Source organism: Salvelinus namaycush, chromosome 14 (assembly GCF_016432855.1).
Source record: "Salvelinus namaycush isolate Seneca chromosome 14, SaNama_1.0, whole genome shotgun sequence".
Taxonomy (NCBI): Eukaryota; Metazoa; Chordata; class Actinopteri; order Salmoniformes; family Salmonidae; genus Salvelinus; species Salvelinus namaycush.
In genome coordinates, this window is record NC_052320.1 from 11,643,517 (window position 1) to 11,657,575 (window position 14,059).

The following is a 14,059-nucleotide window of genomic DNA, read 5'->3' on the forward strand; positions in this document are numbered from 1 at the left end:
AGCCCGGTGCGGTACATACCAGCTCCTCGTATCGGCCGGGCCAGATTGAGCATTGAGCCAAGTGCCATGAAGCCGGCTCTACACATCTGGCCACCAGTGCGTCTCCTCGGGCCGGCTTACATGGCACCAGCCTTACGCATGGTGTCCCCGGTTCGCCTACATAGCCCGGTGCGGGTTATTCCACCTCCCCGCACTGGTCGGGCGACGGGGAGCATACAACCAGGTAAGGTTGGGCAGGCTCAGTGCTCAAGGGAGCCAGTACGCCTGCACGGTCCGGTATTTCCGGCGCCACCTCCCCGCTCCAGGCCAGTACCACCAGTGCCTACACCACGCACCAGGTTTCCAGTGCGTCTCCAGAGCCCTGTTCCTCCTCCACGCACTCTCCCTGTGGTGCGTGTCTCCAGCCCAGTGCCTCCAGTCCCGGCACCACGCACCAAGCCTCCTGTGCGTCTCCAGAGCCCTGTACGCACTGTTCCTTCTCCCCGTACTCGCCCTGATGTGCGTGCCCTCAGCCTGGTACCACCAGTGCCGGTACCACGCACCAGGCCTATAGTACGCCTTGAGAGTCCAGTGTGCCCTGTTGTTGTTCCCCGCACTAGCCTGAAGGTGCGTGTCCTTAGCCCGGTACCTCCAGTTCCGGCACCACGCACCAGGCCTACAGTGCGTCTCAGCCGGCCAGAGTCTGCCGTCTGCCCAGCGGCGCCTGAAATGCCCGTCTGCCCAGCGGCGCCTGAACTGCCCGTCTGCCCAGCGGCGCCTGAACTGCCCGTCTGCCCAACGCCGTCTGAACTGTCCGTCTGCCAAGCGTCGCATGAACTGCCCGTCGGTACTGAGCCTTCAAAGCCGCCCGTCTGCCATGAGCCTGAAAAGCCGCCCGTCTGCCATGAGCCTACAGGATCAGCCAGAGCCTTCCGTCAGACAGGATCAGCCAGAGCCTTCCGCCAGACATGACCAGCCAGAGCCGTCAGCGAGCCATGACCAGCCAGAGCCGTCATCCAGCCATGACCAGCCAGAGCCGTCATCCAGCCATGACCAGCCAGAGCCGTCATCCAGCCATGACCAGCCAGAGCCGTCATCCAGCCATGACCAGCCAGAGCCGTCATCCAGCCATGACCAGCCAGAGCCGTCATCCAGCCATGACCAGCCAGAGCCGTCATCCAGCCAGGATCCGCCAGAGCCAGCCAGCCAGGATCCGCCATCCAGTCCGGTGCTGCCGTCCCTCAGTCCGGAGCTGCCGTCCCTCAGTCCGGAGCTGCCGTCCCTCAGTCCGGAGCTGCCGTCCCTCAGTCCGGAGCTGCCGTCCCTCAGTCCGGAGCTGCCGTCCCTCAGTCCGGAGCTGCCCCTTATCCCGGTGCTGCTCCTTATCCCGGTGATGCCCCTTAATTTAGGTGGGGTTATTTGGAGGGTGGTCATTGAGAGGGGGATAAAAAAGCGGGGATTTATTATGGTGGGATGGGGACCACGCCCAGAGCCTGAGCCGCCACCGTGGACAGATGCCCACCCAGACCCTCCCCTAGACTTTTGGTGGTGCGTCCGGAGTTCGCACCTTGAGGGGGGGGGTTCTGTCACGTTCCTGACCTGTTTTCTGTTATTTTTGTATGTGTTTAGTTGGTCAGGGCGTGAGTTGGGGTGGGCATTCTATGTTTTGTGTTTCTATGTTTAGGTCAGGTGTAATTAGCCTTATATGGTTCTCAAACAGGGACAGGTGTTTGACGTTTCCTCTGATTGAGAACCATATATAGGTAGGCTGTTCACACTGTTTGTTTGTGGGTGATTGTCTTCTGTGTCTGTGTATGTTGCACCACACGGGACTGTTTCGGTTTGATGTAGTCTGTTCCTGTTCGTGAGTTCTTCGTGTATTTATGTAAGTTCCATGTTCAGGTCTGTCTACGTCGTTTTGTTATTTTGTAGTTTGTTGAAGTGTTTTCGGTTTTCGTCTTTACTTTAATAAACTTAATTATGTCTACATTCCACGCTGCGCTTTGGTCCAATCCCTACTCCTCCTCTTCATCCGAAGAGGAGGAGGACACCCGTTACAACGACAAGGTTCTTTGGTGCCGTTTTGTTTGTGATGCTAAACTTGTTTTCATCCATCTAACTGGTTATCCTGGACAATGTAATTCTACCAAACATTAATCAAGATGGTGTCTCCCATATTGGCTCCTGATATGATTTGGATACATTTTTGTCAATATTTGATCTTCTCTACACTCTCAGGCGGATCACAGTGACCGACTTAACCACAGGAATGTTACGATGGTAAACTCGGAAGGAGAGATTTTATTTTATGAATCCTATATGCTCTGGGTGGGTGGGTCTCAAGTTCACCAGCCTGCGTTTAACTGCTCTGAGGTCTCGGTGAACCCTAGGTCATTGACCTGTGGCTTATAGTGTACTGGCACGTTCCCTTCTTCAATTACAACACTACTGTTTACCATGGCACATTTACTCATGCAGTGGGGCCACCTTATTTGCGTGTTCTGCAACATTTATTCTTCTAAAATCAGTTGCGTTACAGGCCGGGGAAACAAATGTTTACTGTATTCGAGTTAATACTCAACTGTATTTGATGTTTAATGTCATTTTATGAACATATAATAGTAAACTTTAGAGTATTATAATACTTTTCTGACAGCGCATTCTGTTCTCAAATTCTTGTTAAACCACTTTACATTGTTAATCCTGCTGGAAGCTTTCTAATACGTTACTTGAACGTATCCCAATGCGGTCCTACAAACATAGGCTCCTACCATCACAAACCAATGACATTAGTGACCAAAAAGTGCTCTAAAAGCCTTCAATTTGACGTTAAGGAGCAAGTTTCTGAAGAGTTAGGTCACACTGCTTTGGTATGTAACGTGCGTACAGCATTTTGTGAAACAGTGAACTCCTTTGCATAAAGGCAACAAGTTATTTTCAGCAATAGTTATTTCCCTTGTTTATTACGAAATAATTAACTGAGATTTACCAGAGACATATTACATTTGGAAGTACAGTACCAGTCAAAAGTTTGGACACAACTAGGGTTTTTCTTAATTTTTTAAACAATTTTTAACATTGTAGAATAATATCAAAACTATGAAATAACACATAGGGATCCATGTAGTAACCAAACAAGTGTTAAACAAATCAAAATATATTTTATATTCTTCAAAGTAGCCACCCTTTGCTTTGATGACAGCTTTGAAGGAGTTCCCACATATGCTGAGCACTTGTAGGCTGCTTTTCCTTCACTCTGTGGTCCAACTCATCCCAAACCATCTCAATTGGGTTGAGGTCGGGTGATTGTGGAGGCCAGGTCATCTGATGCAGCACTCCATCACTTTCCTTCTTGGTCAAATAGCCCTTACACAGCCTGGAGATGTGTTGGGTCATTGTCCTGTTGAAAAACAAATGACAGTCCAACTAAGAGCTAACCAGATCTGATGGCGTATCACTGCAGAATACTGTGGTAGCCATGCTGGTTAAGTGTGCCTTGAATTCTAAATAAATTACAGACAGTGTCACCAGCAAAGCACCCCCACACCATCACACCATCATCCATGCTTCACGGTGGGAATCACACATGCAGAGATCATCCGTTCACCTACTCTGCGTCTCACAAAGACACTGCATTTGGAAGCAAAAATCTCAAATTTGGACAGATTTCCACCGGTTTAATGTCCATTGCTCGTGTTTCTTGGCCCAAGCAAGTCTCTTCTTCTTATTGGTGTCCTTTAGTAAGGGTTTCTTTGCAGCAATTCAACCATGAAGGCCGGATTCACGCAGTCTCCTCTGAACAGTTGATGTTGAGATGTGTCTGTTACTTGAACTCTGTGAATGTACTAATGTACTTATCCTCTGCAGCAGAGGTAACTCTGGGTCTTCCCGTTCCTCATGAGAGACAGTTTCATCATAGCGCTTGATGATTTTTTGCGACTGCACTTGAAGAAACTTTCAAAGTTCTTGAAATGTTCCGTATTGACTGACCTTCATGTCTTAAAGTAATGATGGACTGTTGTTTCTCTTTGCTTATTTGAGCTGTTCTTGCCATAATATGGACTTGGAATTTTACCAAATAGGGCAGTCTTCTGTATACCACCCCTACCTTGTCATAGCACAACTGATTGGCTCAAACGCATTACGAAGGAAAGAAATTCCATGTTCATTGAAATGCATTCCAGGTGACTACCTCATGAAGCTGGTTGAGAGAATGCCAAGAGTGTTCAAAGCTGTCATCAAGGCAAAGGGTGGCTACTTTGAAGAATCTCAAATATAAAATATATGTTGATTTGTTTAACACTTTTTTGGTTACTATATGATTCCATATGTTATTTTAAAGTTTTGATGTCTTCACAATTATTCTACAATGTAGAAAATAGCAAAAATAAAGAAAAACCCTTGAATGAGTAGGTGTGTCCAAACTTTTGACTGGTACTGTAGGTCTGAATCCAGACTGTTGGCAGGCCCCCTCATAATGCATTACTTCCTGTTGACCTGCACCTCTCTTCACGTTGAGTATACATTTGATTAAGACATTTAGCTAAAATGCTAAAATAATCGGTGTGCTTTCAGATTGCAATAAGAATCCATATGATAAGATGCTTTTTTTGGTGCTGAAGTCGTGGGGTAAGAGTGTCTTGGCATTCTTTGGATGGCCTACAAGTTGAGCTTCCAATTTTTTGGTCAAAGCCATCAGTTATCTGATGGACAACTGGTTTAAACTGGCAGGAAACAACAAGAGGTGATGTCAAGCAAATAAAGCACAATGATTTGGCTGAGATTCAACATTTTATGTCTCTCATAGTATAATTGTTGATCTATTACTGACAGCACGGTGGAAAGAGAAAGAAGGAAGGAGAGAGAGAGAGAGAGAGAGAGAAGGGAAAAGATTGAGAGTTCCAAGTTATGTTATCTTTGAGAAAAAACAACTGTGATACACCAATAGAGGAGTCTAGTTAAATATCAACTTGACATTCACCCCACCCCTCCTCTAGTTAGCAGCCTAACTGGGAGGAGGCTCCTCCTGTCAGTCACAACCAGGCTCCTCATGGCCTCCTCCTCCGGAGCTCTGGAGGAGAGACTGTCCCCATCGCATACTCAGCGGTATCTCTATCTACCTTTATGAGGAGGAGCTTGGCCAAATATGGGAGAAGGGGGAGGAGGGGTGCAGGGGGGCACTTAGCCTCTTGGACAAATCTTTTTCCCCACTGTCAGGTAGCTGAGAGGGAATTTGTTTGTCCAAAGAACTAGTAGACATGGATATGGCAGACTATAGCGATGCCCTGGACCCAGCCTACACCACCCTGGAGTTTGAAAACATGCAAGTGCTCTCCATGGGCTCAGGTGAGTCAGAGTCACACATTACCTGGTTGAACTTTGAGACTTTTAGCTATTAAACTGGTCTTCTGTAGCTCAGTTGGTAGAGGATGGCGCTTCAACACCAGGATAGTGGGTTTGATTCCCAGGACCACCCATACGTTAAACTTTTGGACAGGTCAGTTGTGGACGGAGGGTTTTAGTTGTTGTTATCAAGAGCAGCTGTCAGTTGTCCATCTTGTATTGGATGCTAATAGATGATAATGTGCTTCTTTCCTGATAATATTATCCCCTCTTCTTGTAGTAGTAAAACATTCAGGGGTTTTGACACAATGCATCTGGATAATTTGGTGGTGAAACAACCATTTGGTAGAGAATTACCTTCTCCTGTTGTAACATGTAGATTGTTATGGTATAGTGGTCATATTTCACTTAAGATAGAATTACAACGAATAGATATTCATACTATGCGATAGTGATTTAAGAGACATGGACATCTCTCTCTTGTTACCTACACCTATGCTATGCATTTTGAGGTCCATAAAATGAGAAAAACATTTCACAGAGTTGTGTGACAGCATGATATATGATTTTTGAAAGTGAGAAATTGTCCTTTCTAGTCTCCCATGACATTTGGCTGTGAACCTGATTCTAAAATGAAACAACTTCCTCGCAGGATGAAAAAGCAATGACCCTTGAAAGACAATTATATTGCATGGCCAATATCATCTTTGATATGCCTTAATTATTGTACTGTTTAATCCTCACAAAATTCAATTGTTTTATGATACTTAAACAGCATACAATACAGTGTGTCGTTTATTTCTACTTTAGACGTTGTTACTAGTTTAATTACAGCTTTACTGCACAGGTATTAATAAGAGTAACTTAATGTGAAGTATAAGCAGTATAAGAATAACCAGCAATGCCACTGACTTTAATGTAATCACCTGATGCAGTCAACCAATCAATGTCGCTCTCACCTTTTGAAATGAAATGAATCAAAATATCTGTTTTCTTTGACAGTATGTTGGTTAGTTAGTTAGAGGGACAATAGTGAATGACCTAAGTTATATTCAGTCAATATATTGATTATATTAGTCAATAAATGAGGACTGAGAGCTAAGAGTAAAAAAAAAGAATACATTTTTCACATTTTGTAGAAAAACATTCTGGTTAAAGTAACAAATGATTTAAATGAATGACCTTTCCTCTAGTTCTCTCAAACTGTTGACCACTAGTCATTCCATAACATCCATCCCTATACTCGCTCAGGTTATCTTCCACCAACATAGCAATTCATTATTTAATTACTTTATATAGCCCTCATAAATATCTATTCGTTTTGATTTTGGATCACATTACTGCACATATCCTCTATCTCATGTCCAACATTGATGGCCCAAAGAGCCCCTGACTTGATAAGGAATATCTCTCTCTATCTCTCACTCCATACTCTTAAGCATAGGGTGATACGCACATCTAAAATATACTGTATAAAATATGTCTTTATCCAATGTTGCTTCAGACTCCTCGCCGGCTGAGAGTGCCAACATGAATGCAGCCAACCACCTCGGAGCGGGCACCCTGTGTGCCATCTGTGGGGACAGGGCCACGGGCAAACACTATGGGGCCTCCAGCTGTGACGGCTGCAAAGGCTTCTTCCGTCGGAGCGTTCGCAAAAACCACATGTATTCATGCAGGTGAGGTTTAGGCCAATATTACACACAAGAGCAAAGACAGTGACCATCATATCCTTGGGCATTTACAATAAAATACTATTAAATTCAACAAGTTTTGGGATTGGGATACAGTACCTGTGCATAGATGGGGTGTTCATTGACAGTTGCAATATCAAACTGGTGTAGCTAGGCCTTGAGAGAAAGTGATAACTAATAGATTTCAACCTTCTACAGTAGGTTACAATAGCACTGGCATATTCAACAAGAGTCTTCTAACTGCAATCTACTCAATAAACCCTTAATAATCAAGCCCTCTTCAAACTCACTTCCCAGGTTCAGCAGACAGTGCATTGTGGACAAAGACAAGAGGAATCAATGCAGATACTGTCGATTGAAGAAATGCTTTCGAGCTGGCATGAAAAAAGAAGGTATACAATTCATTCAACTTCATTCAAATGGTAATTAGAATTAAAGAATGACAACATTGAGAGAGGCCTATGTAGCCATATTGTGTTATTACCTATTATACTCAGTCTCTACACAATGTGATGACACTAGCAGTTATGATTTAATCATCTCTGGTAAGGTATATCCTAGAACTAGAACGTTCCATTTTTATCAGCCAGTCCCTATCGTAGAGTTGTAGAGAGGAGCAGAGCCATTGGGACTGCTCATGGCTCAGAGTAGGGTATGTTGCAAGAGCCACGAGAGCAGCACTTTGTTAATGTTCACTCCATGATTCACTGAATTCTATGACCAGCTTATGCTGAGCGAAAACTTCTGTGAGGGAGTTATAGCCACACATACTAATAAACACATCAGCCCTGGGAGAATGTTTTCTCCCAATGCTGTTCTGAGTCAATGCTAATAACCCACTAGGAACTATGAATGACTGTCAGATAATCTATGCACCGTTTATTACATGTGTTTTGTTTTTTACTGCATATGGAATGGCATATTTGAGTTGAATGACTTTGTAGGTTTGTGAAGTGAGTTAGAGTGTGTCTGAGAAAATGGGGAGTGCTTTGACTAAACCATTTCTAGTGAACAATAGAGTATTTATTCTATTCTGATAGCCGCGGTTTATGTTTCTATTGTTTCTCAGCTGTACAAAACGAGAGAGACAGAATCAGCACTAGGAGATCTAGCTATGAAGACAGCAGTTTACCATCTATCAATGCTCTTATCCAGGCAGATGTACTCTCAAGACAGGTAAGGCCCATGGATATGGCTTTTTCAATCGAAATCATGTAAGCATTTAAAACTCATTTTTAATTGCCCCAGAGATTGTACTGAATAGAATGAAATGGAATTTAATTTATTTTGCTTAAATAAATGATGTTTATAATTTGGCTATGAATACATAGGAGACTCATTCATTTTTAATTCTGTATGTGTAGATATCCTCACCTGGACCTATACTGAATGGTGACATCAGGACAAAAAAGATAGCGACCATCACAGATGTGTGTGAATCAATGAAACAGCAGCTGCTGGTGTTGGTGGAATGGGCCAAGTACATCCCTGCGTTCTGTGACCTGCCACTGGATGACCAGGTAAGGTTACATTAGATTTAACATTGACAGACTAGGTTAGACTAAACCATACTACTCTCATTCAGGGCTATTGCACTTTAGGGGCTGTTTTTTCCTGGACTAAAAAGCATGCAATATAAGGCCAGAAACCGGTCTGATAATGACATTATTGGGATTCTTAAAAATAACAACTTGAAGGTATGTGTCCAGGGAATATAAAGCTCTTCAATCAGCATTTTGAGTATGGAGTGCTGCTGCTATTTTTTAAGACCTCCGAATCCAGTTAGAATATGATGAGCTAGTTTGATAGTTGTATCTCTGATCAGAACTATTCCAGAATCATTAACACCGTGACAACCAGGACTTTGGTAACTGATTTGCTGATGTTGAATTAGTGAGGGATCCAGCAGGTGTATCTTCACACACTTACTTGACTCTCTCTCTGTGAGAATCTCTGGTTAGCTCTTCAGTGACCTTAAGGGTGGTATGAAAGGTTACTTGTTTAATGGTTAGGTATGATTGGCAGATGTGATGTAATATTTCCCATGTCTTATCAAATTGGGGCTCCCGAGTGGTGCAGCGGTCTAAGGCACTGCATCTCAGTGCTTGTTCAGTGTTCATTCTTAATATAATAAAGGATGTACGCATACCACGCTGCGCCTTGGTCCGATTCATACGACAGACACCCTGGTTCGAATCAAGGCTGTATCACAACCAGCCGTGATTGGGAGTCCCGTAGGGTGGCGCACAATTGTCCAAGCGTCGTCCAGGTTGGGCCGGTGTAGGCCGTCATTGTAAATAAGAATTTGTTCTTAACTGACTTGCCTAATTTATTTCAGGTGGCATTGCTGCGAGCCCATGCAGGAGAGAATCTTCTGATTGGAGCTGCAAAGAGGTCTATGTTGTACAAGGACCTCCTGTTACTAGGTAAAGTCAAGATAAGATATTAGCTACTGTACACCATCTAATTGCTCCATGGTCATCATTAATAATGGTAGACCCTGGCCGTGACCCCATTCTCCGAAGGTGTCTCAGATGGATTTGGTGTCACGCTCTGACCTTAGATATCTATATTTCTTTATATTTTGGTTAGGTCAGGGTGTGACGAGGGTGGGTATGCTAGTTTTTGTATTGTCTAGGGTTTTTGTAGTTCTAGGGGTTTTGTAGGTCTAGGTAGTTGTATGTCTATGGTGGCCTGATATGGTTCCCAATCAGAGGCAACTGTTTATCGTTGTCTCTGATTGGGGATCATATTTAGGTAGCCATTTTCCCTTTTGTGTTCGTGGGTTCTTGTCTATGTGTAGTTGCCTGTCAGCACTCATTTGTATAGCTTCACGTGTCGTTTTGTTATTTTGGTTAGTTTGTTCAGTGTTCATTCTTAATATAATAATGTACACATACCACGTTGCGCCTTGGTCCGATTCATACTACGAACGTGACATTTGGTATATGCAAAAATCACATTTCCAATTAATGCATGCATATGGTAACTGATACACACTTGTAAAAATATAAGCACACACCAAAGTAATATTATTATTTTTATAATTACATCATGTCATATAATAGTTATGTAATATAATAGACTAGTTATATAAGAGTTATGCTAGCAATATGATATTTGTTTGGGAGGGGGGCAAAATCGTCGAAAAATCACAGTGATTCGGTATACATGGCATTTATTGGTTTCTGTTCCTTATAGGAAATGACCACATTATTCCCCGGAACTGCCCGGAGATGGAAGTGTCCCGGGTAGCAGTGAGGATTCTGGACGAGCTAGTGCTGTCCTTCCAGGAACTCCAGATAGATGACAATGAATACGCTTGTTTGAAAGCCATTGTTTTCTTCGATCCAGGTATTACATGGAACACAACGTCACTTTTAAAATGAACAGCCTATCATCTGATTCAAACAGTGAGACATCATATGAAGCATTCTAGGACAGTAACATTTATGTTGCAAAACAAAAAAACGATGTAACCAGTGAGAAACTAAACTAGTGACTAAGAATGCCTGTTATATGAGCAACGTGTCCAGGCAGTGAGTGACCAAGCTGTTGACCAAATGCCTACTCTCTCCTGCTCCAGATGCCAAAGGTCTGAGTGACCCAGGTAAGATCAAGCGGATGCGGTACCAGGTTCAGGTCAGCCTAGAGGACTACATCAACGACCGGCAGTATGACTCCCGGGGACGCTTCGGAGAGCTGCTCCTGCTGCTGCCCACACTACAAAGCATCACCTGGCAGATGATCGAACAGATACAGTTTGTCAAACTCTTTGGCATGGCCAAGATTGACAACCTGCTCCAAGAGATGCTCTTAGGAGGTTAGACATCTTGATATTGTTACAAAGAAACTAAAAAGTCTCAATCTATTGCCAAAAGTAATGCCAAAATAATTTAATACAAACAACTTTCCGTGAGTTCTTGTTGTCTAGAGAAGTTTACACTCTTCAATAGGATAGAATGCTAGTTGGTTATCATACTCTATTACCAATGGACAGTGAAGGAGGAAATTAACTGTTTGGGGGGTTTGTGTATGTTGTGTTGTTTTCCTCAGGTTCTGCTAATGAGGCACATCACACACCTCACTCTCTGCATCCACATCTGGTTCAGGAACACCTCAGCAACAATGTCATCGTTTCAAGCAACATGGCTACTTCCATCCACAATGGCCAAATCTGTGAGTATCAATAACTACATGCCAGACCAAATGTTCAACTCTAAGTGTTGGTTCCCCAGAGACAGATTAAGCCTAGTTCTGGATTAAAAACCACTGAAAGCTATGTCCGGGACACTGACCCCAAAATTAGCCAAAAAATACTTGAGATTCTCAACCAACAATGAGCTCAGTGGCATCAATCCACTGCCATGTCCAACAGAGTCAGGTAGTTGGAAGGACACACAAGCTTGGCAGAATAATCCACTAAGAAATTATTCAGAGAGACTAATCAGGCTTACTTTGTCAAAGAAAGAGTCTGTTATTTTTTATTAACATTTTTAATGCCCTCAGAAAATTTCACAAACGTACTTATTCCTTGTCTGAATATATTCATATTTTTTTCAAGTAATGTCATGCCACAAGGTAAATATGTTGATTTGTTTGTTAACCTGACTAGCTGCATAGTTTAGTGGATTCCTCCACTAATTGATTATTTCTGGTTTGTTGCAGCCACTCCTGGAACCCCAATCCCCTCTCCTCCCACAGCCTCCAGTTCAGAACACTATAAGATGGCTCAAGGGGTTATAGCCACTGTGCCCAAGCATCCTATCTCCATCCCTCAGCTCACCATCACCAAGCAAGAAGCCATCTAACACAGAACTGGACCCCACAAACCCATCCGACAAAGCATTTACAATTTTACCATCTTCGCTAGCATCTCTGTTTCTCTGTAAACATGCTCAGTATAAAGGTGCAACAACAATTCTCACATGTGAGAAATACATATTTTCAAAAAATCTCAGGGAGTGTACTATACAGTTGGGATACATTAGTAAACTAACCCCCACCTGAGGTACAGTACCTACGGTAGGCCTACTCATATTATTGCATGTAGTATCAAGCTGAAATTGCAAACGGCTAGAACAACCTCATTCATGGGCAATATGATACAGTATGCTCTTTGACATACAGTACCAGTCAAAGGTTTGGACACACCTACTCATACAAGGGTTTTTCTTTATTTTTACTATTTTCTACATTGTAGAATAATAGTGAAGACATCAAAACTATGAAATAACACATATGGAATCATGTAGTAACCAAAATAGTTGATGACAGCTTTGCACACTATTGGCATTCTGTCACGCCCTGACCTTAGAGAGCCTTTTTATTTCTCTATTTGGTTAGGTCAGGGTGTGATTTGGGTGGGCATTCTAGTTTGTCTGTTTCTTTGTTGGCTGGGTATGGTTCCCAATCAGAGGCAGCTGTCTATCGTTGTCTCTGATTGGGAATCATACTTAGGCAGCCTTTTTTCCCACCTGTGTTTGTGGGTAATTATTTATTTTCTGTGTGTGCCAAGGTTTCACTTTATTAAAGATGTGGAATTACCCACCACAAAAAGACCAAGCAGCGTGCGCCAACTTGGAGGACGAGCTGGACCGGGGAGGAGATTATGACAGGGAGTTTGAAGACAGTGAACGTGACACATTCGCTCAACCAGCTTTACTTGGAATGCTTTTCCAACCATCTTGAAGGAGTTCCCACATATGCTGAGCAATTGTTGGCTGCTTTTTCTTCACTCTGTGGTTCAACTCATCCCATACCATCTCAATTGGGTTGAGGTCGGGTGATTGTGGAGGCCAGGTCATCGGATGCAGGACTCCATCACTCTTCTTCTTGGTCAAATAGCCCTTACACAGACTGGAGGTGTATTTTGTGTCATTGTCCTGTTGAAAAACAAATGATAGTTCCACTAAGCACCAACCAGATCTGATGGTGTATCACTGCTGTCCTTTAGTAGGGGTTTCTTTGCAGCAATTCGACGATGAAGGCCTGATTCACGCAGTCTCCTCTGAACAGCTGATGTTGAGATGTGTGTTTCTTGAACTCTGTGAAGCATTTATTTGGGCTGCAATCTGAGGTGCAGTTATTCTAATTAATTTATCTTCTGCAGCAGAGGTAACTCTGGGTCTTCCTTTCCTGTGGCGGTCCTCATGAGAGCCAGTTTAATCATAGCGCTTAATGGTTTTTGCAACTGCACTTGAAGAAACTTTCAAGGTTCTTGAAATGTTCTGCATTGACTGACCTTCATGTCTTAAAGTAGTGATGTATTGTCGTTTCTCTTTGCTTATTTGAGCTGTTCTTGACATAATATGGACTTGGTCGTTCACCAAGTAGGGCTATCTTCTTACCCACCCTACCTTGTCACAACACAACTGATTAGCTCAAACGCATTAAGAAGGAAAGAAATTCCACAAATTAAATTTTAACAAGGCACACCGCATTCCAGGTGACTACCTCATGAAGCTGGTTGAGAGAATGCCAAGAGTGTGCAAAGCTGTCAAGGCAAAGGGTGGCTACTTTGAAGAATCTCAAATATAAAATATATTTTAATTTGTTTAACACTTTTTTGGTTACTACATGATTCCACATGTATTATTTAATAGTTTTGATGTCTTCACTATTATTCTACAATGTAGAAAATTGTGAAATTAAAGAAAAACCCATGAATGAGTAGGTGTCCAAACTTTTGACTTGTACTGTAGCTGTAGAGGTTATCCATGTCTTTATACACAGAGTTCAAATTATGAATTGGTAAATAAAACATAACTGAATACATGTTAGATAGGTTTTCTTAATCACATTTAAATTGTATGAATGTTACAAACAGGCCTTATATCTGTGATGAGGCAGATCATGATGTTGGTGTTACACAGTATTTTAAAGATTGTTGTCAATGGCAATACAAGTCTTGTTGACTGATATAGTCACTCACAACTTGTACCCAGAAATAAGAATACAATGATATTATCATGTTTTTAAATAATGTAATTATGTGACCGATGGAAATATACAGGTATGATAGGCAGTCAATTGTTTCTGAA

At 42.7% G+C, this 14,059-nt stretch overlaps 1 protein-coding gene across 2 annotated transcripts; it reads left to right on the forward strand.

Moving 5' to 3' along the window:
* The first annotated feature begins 5,170 nt into the window (after positions 1 to 5,170).
* Positions 5,171 to 11,971, forward strand: LOC120059148 (hepatocyte nuclear factor 4-alpha-like). Of its 2 annotated transcripts, none has more exons than XM_039007982.1 (10): positions 5,171 to 5,325; positions 6,827 to 7,001; positions 7,314 to 7,438; positions 8,086 to 8,192; positions 8,381 to 8,536; positions 9,355 to 9,442; positions 10,218 to 10,370; positions 10,603 to 10,839; positions 11,073 to 11,195; positions 11,685 to 11,971. In XM_039007982.1, exons 1-10 carry the CDS (start codon positions 5,238 to 5,240, stop codon positions 11,825 to 11,827), a joined length of 1,395 nt encoding a protein of 464 aa, XP_038863910.1. In that variant the 5' UTR covers positions 5,171 to 5,237; the 3' UTR covers positions 11,828 to 11,971. The 2 variants fall into 2 exon arrangements, with proteins under 2 accessions (XP_038863910.1, XP_038863911.1); XM_039007983.1 differs by having other exon boundaries at positions 5,172 to 5,325; positions 7,314 to 7,408.
* Positions 11,972 to 14,059: the final 2,088 nt, after the last annotated feature.